The sequence below is a fragment of the Lathamus discolor genome, chromosome 5 (genome assembly GCF_037157495.1).
Source record: "Lathamus discolor isolate bLatDis1 chromosome 5, bLatDis1.hap1, whole genome shotgun sequence".
Classification (NCBI taxonomy): Eukaryota; Metazoa; Chordata; class Aves; order Psittaciformes; family Psittacidae; genus Lathamus; species Lathamus discolor.
Window position 1 is genome coordinate 111,268,871 of NC_088888.1, and position 13,714 is coordinate 111,282,584.

Here is a 13,714-nt window from a genome sequence, read left to right on the forward strand (position 1 = left end):
TCCCGGCCACCGGTTCGTCCTCGTTTATTTATTAATCCTCCTGCTCCCAGCTCTGAAACCCTATCGCCCACCCTCGCCCGTGCCTCTGGAGGAAAATCCTGCCCTTGCACATTTTTCACCCCTCCACAAACACTGGCACTGCCCAGTGTTATGCTGAGGCTGCTTCCCGGCCAGGGCTGTGCTGGCTTTGCTTTGCTTTCCGCAGACACAGGAGGTTGGGAACGGGTGAGGGTGTTGGGGTGGGTGTTACAGTGTTGGCCAGTCCTGGGGGAAGCTGAGGCATGGATGAGGCTCTGACTCCTCGCATCCTGCATTTGGCTTTCTGCTGTCCCCCGGAGCAGGATGGTCACAGCCACTGCCCAGAGGCCTATCAGCCTGTGGCCCATCGGTGTAACGAGTTGTCAGGTCTCTGCTCCCATCACGCCCTGCTCAGAGCCCCCCACTCCTCCTCGTGCTGCCTTTCCAGCCACAGCAGTTACAAGCCAGGGCTGGGCCCGTGTTGGCCTGTGTTAATAAGCAGCCCCAGGCTGTTCCTGTAATGAAAACAGGAAGCTGCTTTGCCAACAGTAATAAACCACCTGGACGGCCAGATCCTGTGCCCCGGGCAGGGCTGGGCATGGAGCTCCCCGCGCCAGAGAACCCAGGGGTACAGGGGCTGGGGACACAGGGCTGTTACCCCAGTGCCATGATGCTGTAGGCACTGCAGCCCCAGCTCGGGGACCTGGGTCCTCCAGCCACCCCTGCCCCTGTTGGGGGGTGAGGTGGGGAGTGGGGACCTCATCAGAGACCGCATCGCACGTGGCACATGTGCATGCTTCCACATGCCTGCATGCACATGTGTGCACACACCCGCAGGCACCTGTGTGCGCACCTGTACGTGTGTGCCGTGCCCACATGTGCACATGCAGCCTCGCTCGTGCTGTTTCTCACTCATGCACAGGCATGAGCACGCATGCAGGCATGCACACGTGAGCACGCTCATGCACATGCACACTCACTCATGCTCACTCCCTCTTGCACACGTGAGTACAACGCACTTCACCCCACTTGCACCCCACCACCGGCACCAGTTGGGCTGTGGTTACTCCCCCTGTGCACCCCTTTGTCCCCCCAGCACAGGAGCCGCCTGTCCCCATACAGCTTTATTGTGCTGTGAGTACACTGGGGACACAGCGCAGGGTCTGTGGGGCACAGAGGTGGCTGGGGGGGGGGGGGGAAGGAAAGGCACAAACCAGCTGCACCCCGTCCAGCAGGGACCCCCCAACCCAGAGTGGGGAACGGCCAAGCCCAGAGCTGGAGCGTCCCTGAGAGCTGGAGACCAGCACCAGACCCTCACGCGGGGGGACACCCCTCTGCCCCCCGTCCTGCGAGGCTCTGCCTCACACCCCTGCACCGAGGGCTGCTTGAGGGTCAGCAGTGGGGATCCCCCACCCCACCATCCCGGTGCCCTGGCTGGCAGCAGGCTGGTTACTGTCCTGGGGGGCCAGGGGGGCCCGGCAGCCCTGGGGGACCCCGCAAACCGGGGTCTCCTTTGGGCCCCACTGGGCCGGCCTGACCCACAGCCCCAGGGGTCCCGGGGAGCCCCGGTTTGCCCTGCGGGCCGGGGGGTCCCACTTGCCCCGGCACCCCATCTGGTCCGGGGGGACCGGGGTCTCCCTTGGGTCCACCCTGTCCCTGGGAGCCGGATTGCCCGAAGCTGCCCTTGGCACCCTTGAGGCCAGGGAAGCCCTTCAAGCCCAGGGGGCCTCTCTCGCCCTGGGGGCCAGGGGGTCCTGCAGGGCCGGGGGGTCCCTGTGGTCCCGGTGAGCCCAGGCTGCCCGCGTCGCCCTTCTCTCCTTCGCTTCCTGGGGGGCCCTTGATGCCCACGTCACCCTTGAGGCCGCGGGGGCCCGGGAGGCCCGGCACACCTGGGGGGAGAGGAGGGGGTGAATAGGAAGCATGGGGAGGGGAGAGAAGCACCCCAAAATGAGGAGAGCAGGAGATGCCCCAACCCTGCAGAGCTTGCTGTGGGCTCCAGGGGCAATTGGCACTGCGTGGGGGGCACGGTGCCATGGGACCACCACAGGGTTCCCCCTAAAACCAGGACCAGGAAACAGCTAGGCTCGTTAATCAGGGCAGCCCTGTGAGGATGCAGATGTGGTTGCCTTATGGGTCCAGGCTGGGTGGTCCACGGTGGAAAGGGAAGATGCTGGCGTGCCTGTGGGCTCCGTGGAGCAGGGGCAGCCACACTGCTCCCCTGGGTGGATGGAGGTGTCCCCAGGCCACTGCAGGAAGCTTGGAGGACCCTTGCCAAATGGCAGCTGTACCCTCTCCACTAGGACCAGCAAGAAGTGTCACTGGCACCACTGTGCCCACCAGCTGTGTAGATGGACGTGGGTCACCCTCTCACTGTCCCTGTCCCCCGGGCAGGGACAGCTCTGCAAGCCAAGTCCACACAGCTCCATCCCACAACACTTCTGCATCCATGAGCAAGTGTCTGGGTGCCTTCTTGCACATCCAGCACTGCCTTGGCCTCAGCAATGGTGGTTTGCATCCTCCACCACCTGCCATGGGTGCAGGATGCTTCCAAAAAGCCAAGAGCCCACCATGCTCAGACACAGAAGAAACAGCCCCCAAGACTGCCTGCCCAACATGGCTGGCTCCAACCCATCCCTGGGCAGGGCTTAGGCTGTGCCTTCTAGGATTGTAGAATTATACAATGGATTAGTTTGGAAGGGACCTTAAGATCACCTAGTTCTAACCCCATGGACCCCAGGCAGGGACACCTTCCACTAGACCAGGTTGCTCCAAGCCCCATCCAGCCTGGCCTCGAACACTGCCAGGGATGGGAAGGATGCACTTCCAGGATGCACCTCACCTCGTAAGATGGTGATGTTTTTCAGCATCTCCCCATGCCGGACGTCCACCACCTTCATCTCCTCCATGACCATGGACAGGTTGCGGATGTCAAAGTCCAGCCGGGCGCTGAGTAGGCTGTACCGCTCCCGCAGCAGGTCTGTGGTACCCTGGACCAGGCTAAGGGACTTGTTCAGGTAGTAGAGCTCCTCGGTGTGGGTGTGGAAGCCTAACGTGCAGGACAGCCTCACGTCATCCAGGTAGCGCAGCATGCTGTGGACGTGGCTGTCAGTGGCATTGATGTTGGTGAAGATGGTGCTGATCTCGATCTCGTGGGACGCCATGCGACCTTCCAGGGTCTCGAAGCGCTCGGCCGTGCGGTTCTGCGTGTACCTGTTATGGTAGCGGAGGTCGTTCATGTTCTCCTCGTGGTCATCCAGGAAAGAGGAGATGTTGTCCAGCTGCAGCTGCAGCCCCATCACCTGCAGCACCAGGTCGTGCATGCTCTCCGAGTTCTGCCCGACCTGCCGAGCTGCCGCGCCGATGCTGCCTTGGATGCTCTTCACCAGCTCGCTGGTCCTGGCGGAGGTGGCCCGCAGCCCACCGAAGAGGCGGGTGTAGTTCTGCCACTCGCTCACGATCTTCTGCAGCGTCAGCGTCTCCTCGTCCGTCTTCCTCTGGATGACCTGGATCCAGTCGGAGGTTTGCCCCAAGGTGAAGTTCACCTGCTGCATGGCTGCCCGGACGTCGTAATGCTCCTGGGCCAAGCCCTTGACAGAGTTGTCTAGCTGGGAGGTGACGGCCCGCCAGCCCCCGACCTCAGCCAGGAACTGCCCCAGGCTTTTGTTGACCTGCCGGATGGAGAAGGAGCAGCTGTCCACCTCGCTGGTGATCTTGCTGCTGGTGGACGAGAGCTGGTCGTGAGCCTGCGAGGTCCGGTCGAGCAGCACCTCTTGAACCAAAAGCATCTTCTGGATCTCCTCCAGCTCGCCCTGCAGCTTGGTGATCTCCTGGCCCAGCTGCCCCGTCTCGTGGCAGAGGGAGCAGTTCCCAGAGGTCTTCTCATCTAAAGGAAGGGCAGAGGGTTCTGTTATCCCACCCCATCCCTTGCTGGACCTAGAGATCGCCCCGCTGAGGGTGGAGGACGGAGCCTCACCATAGCCTGTCCTTGCAGACCTGGAGACGAGCACCACGGAACCACTACTGGGACAACCCCAATGCCATCAGCCGGCACCAGCTCCCACCCTCATCCTGCCCCTGCCACCCCTGCGCAGCAAGCTTTCCAAACAGCCCCATCCAGCCCCACTCCCAGGGTCCTACAGTTGTCCCTCCCCAAAGCCCTGGGACATAAGTGGAGTTTTGGCTCTGGGGGAGCCTCAGGACCTGAAAACTGGAGATGCTTCAACCCTGAGGTCCACTCAGCTGGAGGGACACATGGTGCCGAAGCCTGGAGAAGACCTCCAGGTCCAGGTACAAGCCACTCACCCAAGCCCTGGAGATCCTCCTGGATGGATACGATCTTCTTCTCATAATAGGTCTGGGCTGAGCTGATGTCGTTGGAGATGGAGTCAACTTTCCTGAACACTGCGGAGGAAAGGCGGTTGGTCAGGGGACTGGGATGCGATTGTCCTCCCGGCCTGGTCCCTGGCAAGGAGGGTGGCCAGGGCCTGAAGAGCCAGGCTGGGGGGTGCTGGCTCCGCAGGGTGGATGTATGTCCCCAGGGGCTTTCAGGTTCAGGGCTGAGCTAAGGTCCGAGTCCAGCCCCGGGGAGTGTGCTGTCTCTCTGATGAGCCTCAGAGGCTGTTTTGTGCCCGTGGAGGTGATGGGGCAGCAACCTTTGGGCTCTGAAGTGGTTCCTGAGGTCTCTGTAAGGGTAAACCCCTGGCAAGGTGGCATCACACATAGGGTTCCACAGGTACCGCAGGGGCAGGTCAGGGGGAGCCAGATGCTCCTGCCCATGCCTGGGTGCTGCAGGCACCTAGGGAGAGCCCCAGGATCCCCGAGGAGCTGCCCCAGAGAGGGCAGGGGGGAAGGCAGGAGCTCACCCAAGGCAGCCAGAATGGTCACAGCCACGATGAGGAGGATGGAGAAGACGTAGAGGACTTTGACAGCCGTCTGGAGGGAAAGGTTCTTCTGGCACCGGCTGCAGCTGGTCTGTGCCCTGCCTGAGCACAGAGGGGGAAGGATCAGGCCCTGCTGTACCCTCTGCTCACCCCTTAAGGGGGTGTCCTTACCGCTTGGTCGGTAGCTGAAGGTCGGCATCTCCTCTTCCTCTCCTCCCACCGGTTCCTCTTCTGAAAGCCAACACAGGAGGGACTGGAGCTGCAGGTGCTGCCTGGGCTGTGCCTGCTGCTTGCACCCTCCTCCCAGCCCCGGGGATGCGCAGGGTCCCGGGGGATGCTGCCAAGCCTCCAGCCTTGTGTCACCCGGCAACCCGGGGAAAAGCTGGGAAGCCACACAGCAGCCTTCACTGCCCACCCTTAGCCTGGTGGCACTAGCCCGTGGACACATCCCTCCTCCACCGCCTGCTTCTCTGGAACTCTGTCCTCCAAGACCATAAACTTGGGGAAATCTGACAGAGTTTGGCCAAATGTGTGTGATGGAGAAGTTAATGGCTACTGGCTCCCAGCGCTGAGGGACTTTGTGTGGCTTTTGCCCTCTTGCAAAACCCATGGGCACGAGGAAAACCCACAAACCCGCACCCACCCCAGACCCCATCCCGATGTAGAGCAAGCTGGGATGCTCCCGCGGGGTGGGAAACGCCATGGGCCGCATCCCACCCCCAGCTCCGGCACGGGGGATGCGCTCAGCACCCATACACAGCACGACCGCCCTCCCTGGCTCCCCAGGGCTCCCCGGGAGTCGTGCCGTGACCCCGCAGCTCCCCACGAGCCCCACCAGCCCCTGCCCAGGGCCTCCCCGACCTCCTTGCTGGCAGAAGGGCGATTTCCAGCCGGGGGTGCCGCAGGGGGGTGCGGGCACAGCGGGAGTGACCGTGGCACCGACATCCCCTGCTTTATACAGCAAGAGCCGGGGGGGGGGGGGCTCGCTGGGCTGGAGGCAGCAGCAGTTCCCTCCGTCCTCCCTTCGCTTTGTGGCTGTCCCAGATGTTCCTTTTCTGCCCCATGGAGTCAACAAGTGATGGGCTCCGAGCAGGCAAGAGGGCTCCCCGGACATCCCCCCCTCCTCAGCCCCTCTTGTTCCCCACAGGGGTGGGGGGGTCCCTGGCTGTGGGCAAAGCCAGCTCTGCCCCCATGTGGGGAGCTGCTGCTCATGGGGCGCAGGGATGCGGTGTTGCACTCACCCAGTGCCGGCTGCCCCCCGGCTCCAGCGCAACTGTCCCCCCTCATCCCCCGTACCAGCAGTCCCGTTACTCTCCCCACAGCTCCAACCCCCCCGGGTTCCCCGCACTCACCTCTCATAGCCCCGGAGCTGCGGGTCGGTGGGTGCAATCCTTCACCGACCCAGGCCTCACCGTCCCGGCTCCCACATCCGTCTCTTGCCAGGGCGTCTCAGCGAGCGGCCAGCATGGCCGGGGCTGCTCCCCCCCGCTGGCCCCCCGCTCCCAAAACTTCCTGGGGAGCCTTCAACAGCAGCCACGGTGCCAGAGCATCCCCAGGGCTGCCCGTGCACCCATGGCCTCTGCCCACGTGGGATGGGGACGGGTGACGGGCGATGGCAGAGCACGGCCAGCCTGGATGCCGGCCACCAAAAGGCGCTGGGATATGTGCTGGAGAAGAAAGACTGGTTCTGCGCCCGCCCTCCTTCCCTCCAGCCCTAATGACTAACAAATGTCCGACCGATGCCGTACTGTGCCGGGCCGTGCCGGCCTCACTCAGCCCTGTTTGGGGGGATCTGAGCCTTGGGGAAGGGGTCCTGGTTTGGGGAGCAGAGCTTGGGAGACTGGCAAAGGGACATGGGAGGGATAGGGGGAGGATGGGAGGTTTGGTGCATGCATCTGGATCAGGGGTACAGGTCTGTGCTCCAGGACCCTGCTTTGGGGCAGGGATATGAGGAGATGGGGTTGGGGTGCGGCCCCTGGGTCTGGGGCAGCAACAGGGGGCGCTGTGGGTCGGGGTTGGGGTCCTGCGGCTTGGCTCTGTTTTGGAGCGCTGGTCCCAGTTCAGCGACATGGGACGGGAGAGCTGTGGGGGTCTGAGACCCCTCCCCATTGAGGCTTTGATTCTGTGTCGTGCTGCTGCTGCCCTCTGCCGAGATCCGGCCGGGCTTCCAGGCAGCTTCCTCCCTGCACGGCCTCCCTCCTCCTGCCCCGGACACCCCTGGGGTGCCGAGGTGGGGTCTGCAAACCTCCGCTGCTCGCTCCAGCCCCTCTCACCTCGCTTGGTTTTCTGTGTTATTCCACATACCAGCGCCTGCCTGTGCCCTCCTCACTCAGATGCGGCTCCTGCACATAGTGACCTTGTGGTTTTGAGTCCTGGAGTCCCCCTCTCAGCCCCTTCAGCCATTTTTGGGGGCATTTTGGGGGTCTCTCTGCTGTTTCCCCGAGCTTTCCCCACCACATTGTACCACAGAAGACACCGAAGCCTATCACAGTCATTTATAATCGCCAGAGCCCCACAAGTGATGCTCTTGCAGCGGTTGTGTCCTTCAGTGCCCCAGCCCATGGCATCTTTCTGTGCTGCCGGCAGATGTTTGCTGTCAGCTGAGGTCTTCTTCACACCACCCTCATCCTCAGTGGCTGCCGTTTGCTGCTCTTTCTCAGCCCGTCCATGATAACTCATGGCCAATGGAGCCGATCCAGAGATGTCCAAGTCAGCCGATCCCGGCTTCCTTTGGCTGCAGCTATTTTAACCACTGCCCGGCTGCAGTATTGGCCATCCAGCTAAATGCAGGTGCTAAGTCAGCGGCGGGGTTGCTCTCTTGCATCCATGCTGACTCAGCAGTTCTGGTTTGCCACGGAAGTGCTAAATATACTTCTGCTGGGGTAGCAGATGGGTCCCTGCCATGAGTCCCTTGGCTACCTGCCCCTCAGATACCTGCTGTGCCCTGGATCCTGCCATCACATGCAGCTTGCTGTTTGGGGGTCCCCAAGTGAGCCCACTGCACATTGGGGTGACTGCCCCACACCGGCTCCTGGTAAAGGCCTGGGAGCATCCCACCTCACTGCTCCTCTGGCTACAACCAGCCTATAGACTAGGGCGTGGGGGTTGTCCCCAGGGTCTGTGCACACACAGGGTTTCTGGTTGCCCTCCATCGCCCTCATCATTGGCTTTAAGCTGCAAAAAGGGGAGACTGAGATGAGCTCTTAGGCAGAAGCGCTTCCCTGTGAGGGTGCTGCGGCCCTGGCACAGGGTGCCCAGAGAAGCTGTGGCTGCCCCATCCCTGGCAGTGTTCAAGGCCAGGTTGGACAGGGCTTGGAGCAACCTGGTCTAGTGGGAGGTGTCCCTGCCTGTGGCAGGGGTTGGAACTGGATGAGCTTTAAAGTCCCTTCCAACCCAGATCGTTCTAGGATTTGATGAGTTTCCAACCTAAACAATTCTACAATTTCTATGACCTCAAGCCGTAGGCGGCCTTGGAGAGCCATCAGGAGAGATGAAGGATATGGACCCACAACCCTTTGAAAACCACAAGGAGAATCAGGAGATCCCCTGGTTGATCACTAACCAGGGTTGAGGGTCGGGTGTTGGACACTGATGGCTCCTCTCTCCACCTCCACTGCTCCCAAAGCCAGCTGAGTCTCGAGATGTGATTCCCCAGTGTTAGGGGTGAGCCATCGTGGGCAGTGGAGCGTGAGAAGCAGAAGAGACCGTGATGCCGTGTAAGCACTGTGATAACCAAACCATTCCTCAGTTATCAGCACTGTTCTCAGCCCTAATCCAAACCTCCAGCTGCTATGCAGAATTTAACTCTATCCCAGCCAAATCCAGTACAGAAAAGATGAGGAAAACCAAGAAAACTTGTAGGTTGAGGTAAAAACTGTTTAATAAATGAGTAAATGGAAGAAGATAGAAAGAAAATACAGAAACAAAAGCAGGGGATGCCAAGGCCGTTGCTCGCCATCTTCCACAGTGCCCAGCAAAAGCTGTCCCAGCTCCCCACAAGCCCTGCAGCACCATCCCAGCGGGAGAGCCCAGCATCGTGCTGGATGCTAGGAAGGAAACCAACTCCAGCCCTGTCAAAACCGGTGCACCCAGCACTTCCCTCCCTGTGCTTGCACACTGCAGCCAGAAGAGGTTGCGTTGCTCAGTCCTGCCTAAAAGCCCTGCAGCCCTGCCTAGAACCCCCCCAGCAAGCCCCCTACACCCCTTCTCTCACACCACACCACACACAGCACTCACGGAGGGGATGGGGGCTATGGCAATGGATCCTCTTCCCCTGGGCAGTTCCTCAGCAGCACGGTTTTGGTCTGGTGCCTGTAGTGGGCCCCATCCTCCTGCAGCTGCTGAGCCAGGCAAAGTCATTGCCCTGGGGGTTGGCTTTCCCCTCGCCTCCCCTCCGCATCTCCAACGGGAAGCCAATTTGGTACGGGCTTAGCACTGCTTCCTGCGCCCGTACGGACCTGAACCCCGCCAGGATCAGGGGGAGCATCTTCACCCACCCCTTGCCGGCCCCCCAGGCCAGCCGCTTCAGGGCTGCCACGGCCGGCCCCTTCTGGCTGGCCTGCTGCGCGTCCCACGGGAGGTTCAGTGCCGTCGCCGCCACCACGGCATCCCAGAGGAAGCGCGGCGCATGCGGCAAGCGGATGACGAGAGGCGTCCCATACCGGGCAAACACCTCCCTGAAGAGCACCTCGGCGGCCTCCTCCGCTGTCCTTTCCTTCATCGGGAAGGCTTCCACCCACCCCGAAAACTCATCCTCCACCACCAAGAGGAAGCGGTGCCCGGCCTCGGTCTTGGTAAGGCCACTGATGCAGCCCAGCAGGAGCTGCGACCACGGCCCTTCTGTCCGCTGGGCCAGCACCCTGCCTGCTCCATCCGCACACCGCAGGCAGTTCTGCACCCAGCGGGATACCTGCTTGCGGTCCTCTTCCCAGGACGCAACCTGCCGCACCCGTGCCAGCGTCTCCTCCACGCCGTCGTGCAGGCAGCTGTGACACTGGGCGATTATTTCTTGCTTCTCATGCTTTGAAGGCTCCCAAACCTGCCAGCAGCCCCCAGCCCTGCCCGACATCGCCCAAGCCCTCCTGGCCGCTTTCAGGTTCCACTCCTTCTCCTCAGGCTCCTCGCTCCAGTCGTCTCCCACACAACGGACGTGCAGCATCCCCGGGTTGCTGTGCACCCACCGCAGGATGCTTGCCCACAAACCCTTGCCGGAGCTTCCCCACTCCTGCTCACCCGTCTGGTTTCCCAACCTCTCCACCAAGGACCAGCAGCTCATGTACACATAGAGGGGTGAGGAGTGCCCGTGATGCTGCAGGAGCTGCTTGAGAGCCACCAGCTCCGCGCCTGGCACCGAGCCACCCTTGCTCGCCCCGAGCAGCCACCGCTCTTCTAGGCTGACTGCAGCAAAGCCGATGGAGCAACTCCTCTTGCTGGCCGTGAACCACACGCTGGCCTTGGGGATGTCGGGGGACAGCTCCGGAAGGGAGGGAGCGATGGGGACCAGGATGTTAGTGGGGGGGCCCTTTGCCATCGCTCCGTTGTTCACCAGCAGCAGAGTCCACTGCGCCGGGTGTGGGTTTGTTCCACGGGACCGCAACGCTTCTCCCCATAGCAGATACTTCCATGGGGAATGGGGCATCCGGATGAGGATGGGGGCCGGCCCCGTGAGGGTCTCGAAGGCCTGCACGGCCCAGACCGCTGCCAGGCACCCCTTTTCCTGCGGCGGGCAGGAGGCCTCGTGGTCCTTCAGGATGCGGGAGCTGTGTCCCACTGGGACCAGCTGGCCGCATTCATCCTCCTGCAGCAGGGAGGCTCCTACCGCCTCCTTGCCAGTTGTTAACCTGATAAGGAAGGGCTGGGACTTATCGGGGAATCGCAGGGGGGGCGCAGCCTGGACAGCGCCTTTCAGGCGGTTCAGCGCCTCCTCCTGCTCCGGTCCCCATTCCCACCTGACCTGCTTCTGGGTGAGGCGGTGGAGCGGCAACGCCATCTCCCAGAAGCCAGGGATGTGATCCCGCAAGAAGCCAAACTGCCCAAGGAGCGAGCGGAGCTTGCCCGCATCCTGCGGGCAGGGCGTTTTGAGGATGCCCTCCCGCTTGCTGGCGTGGATCTCTCGCCCCTTGTCCCCGATGGTCATCCCAAAGTAGAGCACCTCGCGCTGGACGAGCTGCGCCTTCTCAAACTTGGCTTTAAAGCCAGTTTTCTGGATCAGCTCCAGGACAGTCCTCGTTCGGTCTCTGGTCTCCTCGTAACTTCTCCCCGCAATGAGGATGTCATCGATGTGGGAAACAACCCAAGGCTGATCTCCTTGGCCAAGCTGGGACAGCATCTGGCTCACCCGCTGGTTCACGATGGCGGTGGTGCTGTGGAAGCCCTGGGGCAGCCGGGTGAAGAGGTACTGCTGGCCCCTGAAGGTGAAGGCGAACCTGGCTCTGGAGCCTTCGGATAAGGGGATGGCGAAGGAAGCGTTCGACAGATCCACCACGGAGAAGTACCTGCTCTTGGGGCTGAGGGTTGAGACGAGCTTGGTCGTGTCCTGGGCTACCGGAGCCACCACTCTGGGGGTGGCCTTGTTGACAGCTTTGCAGCTCAGCGTCAGCCGCATCCTCCCGTTGTCTTTTCGGGTGAGCTTTAAAGGGCTGTTGAAGGCAGAGCTGCCCTCCACCACCACGCCCTCCTCCAGCAGTGTCTGCAGGATGCTCGCCACCGCCTCTTCCTCGTCTGCAGGCAGTCGGGGTTGCTTTTGGAAGGGCGCCGGTCCCCCGCTCACCTCCTGCTCCCCAGACACCAGCCCACAGTCCATCTCGTGCCGCGACCACACGGCTGCGAATTCCTCTCTCCACTCCTCTTCGCTCTTGGCCCCGACCACCACGACGCAGTGGATCTGCACTGAAGGACTAGGAACTGCTGGTGGCCCTCCCTGCTCCGGGAGATCATCATCAGAGCCCTCCCAGATCTGCTCGTCCCCAAACGGCTCCGGCTGCTTGTCTCCATCCGTGGACCCAGAGACAGGGACATCGGGGTACACGGCAAGGTCCTGTGGGCGCTGCCGCGCTGTGGAGACGTCCTCATTGGTGCCCACCAGAGCACGCACCTCCGCAGAGCTGCCCACACTGGCTCTCGTCCATCCCGCTGCCTGCTCCTGCCCGGTGCTCTTGCTCCCCATCTCCACAGGGTACATCTTGGTTTCTGTCTGCAGGATCACCTCAATCAGCCTGACGGCCAGCTCTCTCGTGGACCTCCCTTCCCACCTCGCCATGTCTTCTCCGTGGTGATGCAGCTTCTCCCAGACTTTCCCCCTCCGCTCATCCCCAGAGCTTCCCTTTGCTGACAGAGGGCTAAAGTCCTGCCCGTCACCTTGAGGGATGGTGGCAGCCTCCTTGCCCTCCACCTTGAAGCCCAGGCTCTGGGATGAGCCAGCGATCCTTCCCTCCATATCCCTGCTGGTGCCTGCCTGGACCAGATGCTGAGTCTGACCCATCTCACCCCCATGGCCACCACCTTCCTTTGGCACATCCCCGTCCCTTGCTTTCCATCCACCAACCGGCTCATCCCCAGGCAACGGGACCGCGCTGTGAACTTCCCCACCTTGGGGGGCTTTCTGGCTGGTCCCCAGCTCCTCCGGCAGCCCCGGTGCTCTCCCCTCCACCTTGGTGCACCTCTGGGCAGCCTGTGCCTGCACCCCGGAGGCTCTTTGGCTCTCCTCGGCTCCTCGCTTCTTGCTCCCATCCTTCAGCCATGACTCGTGCCACAGGAACCGCAGGGCCTTGCTCAGCTGCCAGCCCTTACGGAGGCGCGGGAGAAGGCAGAACCCAGCAATGTCCTCCTCCGGGTCCCCCACCGCTGGCTGCCGGGGAACAGCATCTTCCACCCAGGGCTGGGGGCTGCTCTCCTGGAGGAGCAACCCCAAATCTGCTGCTTGCGAGGCCGCCGGCGAGGGGAGACCCCCCTTCCGCTTGTGCTTCCTGCCTCGGAAATAGGCCATCACCCCAAAACCCAGGCAGGACGCCGGGGGTCACCTCGCCTCCGCCGCCCACCGCCGCGGCACGGGGCGTTGCGGCAGCACCGGGGGATGCGGTCTGTGGCTGGGGAGGAGGAGGAGGCTGGGGCAGGAAGGCAGAGGTCAGGCAGGTGTCTCGCAGGGGTGACGGCGGCAAACAACAACCAGGATGGCCCCTCCTCCGCAGACGTCCCTTCTTCTTCTTCCGCGTGCAGCGGGGCTGCGGGGAGCAGAGCGGGAAGTGAGGCTTGGGGAAGGGGGGAGCCCGCACGCACCCTCCCACAGCCCCCATCCAGCCGGGGGTCCCGAGGGGCAGACCCCGCTCCCCGGGCAGGCCGGGGGCAGCGGACGCCCCGTGACCCCTGTGCTCCCCGGAGAGCATTCGCCCGCGGGCCCCGCACATGACCCCGGAGAGCCCGCACCCCACGCACCCGCGGCTCTCCCCCTTGGTCCCGCGGCGGCTCGCACAGCCACGCGTGCCCCGCACTCGGCCCCGGGGAGCGCGTCCCGACACGGCCCCTCCAAGCCCCCCCACGCCCCGCGCACAGCCCGGGGGGAGCCCGCTCCGCGCCCACCCGCGTCTCACCCACGGCCCCAGCGGAGCTGCCCCGCGCACGGGGCCTCCCTCGGCCCTGGGGCACGCGCGCCGACGGGGCCCCGACGGGGCCTCGCACCCGCACCCGCACCCGCACCCGCTCCGGTCCCGCCGCGCCGGGGCTGCCCCCTCCTCCTCACGAGGGGGGATTCGGGGAGGTCCGCCCCGCCCCGCCCCGCCCCGCCCCTTCGCTTGGCGCCAACCGCGGTTCCGGGGCCTCAG

At 63.2% G+C, this 13,714-nt stretch overlaps 2 protein-coding genes across 5 annotated transcripts; both read right to left on the minus strand.

Annotated features, from left to right (window-relative positions):
* Positions 1 to 1,129: 1,129 nt before the first annotated feature.
* Positions 1,130 to 6,591, minus strand: SCARA3 (scavenger receptor class A member 3). Its single transcript, XM_065679240.1, has 6 exons — positions 6,251 to 6,591; positions 5,070 to 5,129; positions 4,881 to 5,000; positions 4,321 to 4,419; positions 2,858 to 3,901; positions 1,130 to 1,907 (listed from the first exon to the last, which is right to left on the minus strand). The coding sequence occupies exons 1-6, from the start codon at positions 6,255 to 6,257 to the stop codon at positions 1,468 to 1,470; spliced, it is 1,770 nt and encodes a 589-aa protein (XP_065535312.1). The 5' UTR covers positions 6,258 to 6,591; the 3' UTR covers positions 1,130 to 1,467.
* Positions 6,592 to 8,753: 2,162 nt separating this feature from the next.
* On the minus strand, positions 8,754 to 13,658 carry LOC136015692 (uncharacterized). Of its 4 annotated transcripts, none has more exons than XM_065681967.1 (2): positions 13,590 to 13,658; positions 8,754 to 13,117 (listed from the first exon to the last, which is right to left on the minus strand). In XM_065681967.1, the coding sequence occupies exon 2, from the start codon at positions 12,880 to 12,882 to the stop codon at positions 9,184 to 9,186; it is 3,699 nt and encodes a 1,232-aa protein (XP_065538039.1). In that variant the 5' UTR covers positions 12,883 to 13,117; positions 13,590 to 13,658; the 3' UTR covers positions 8,754 to 9,183. The 4 variants fall into 4 exon arrangements, with proteins under 4 accessions (XP_065538039.1, XP_065538040.1, XP_065538038.1 ...); XM_065681968.1 differs by having other exon boundaries at positions 13,584 to 13,626; XM_065681966.1 differs by having other exon boundaries at positions 13,484 to 13,602.
* Between the last annotated feature and the right edge of the window lie 56 nt (positions 13,659 to 13,714).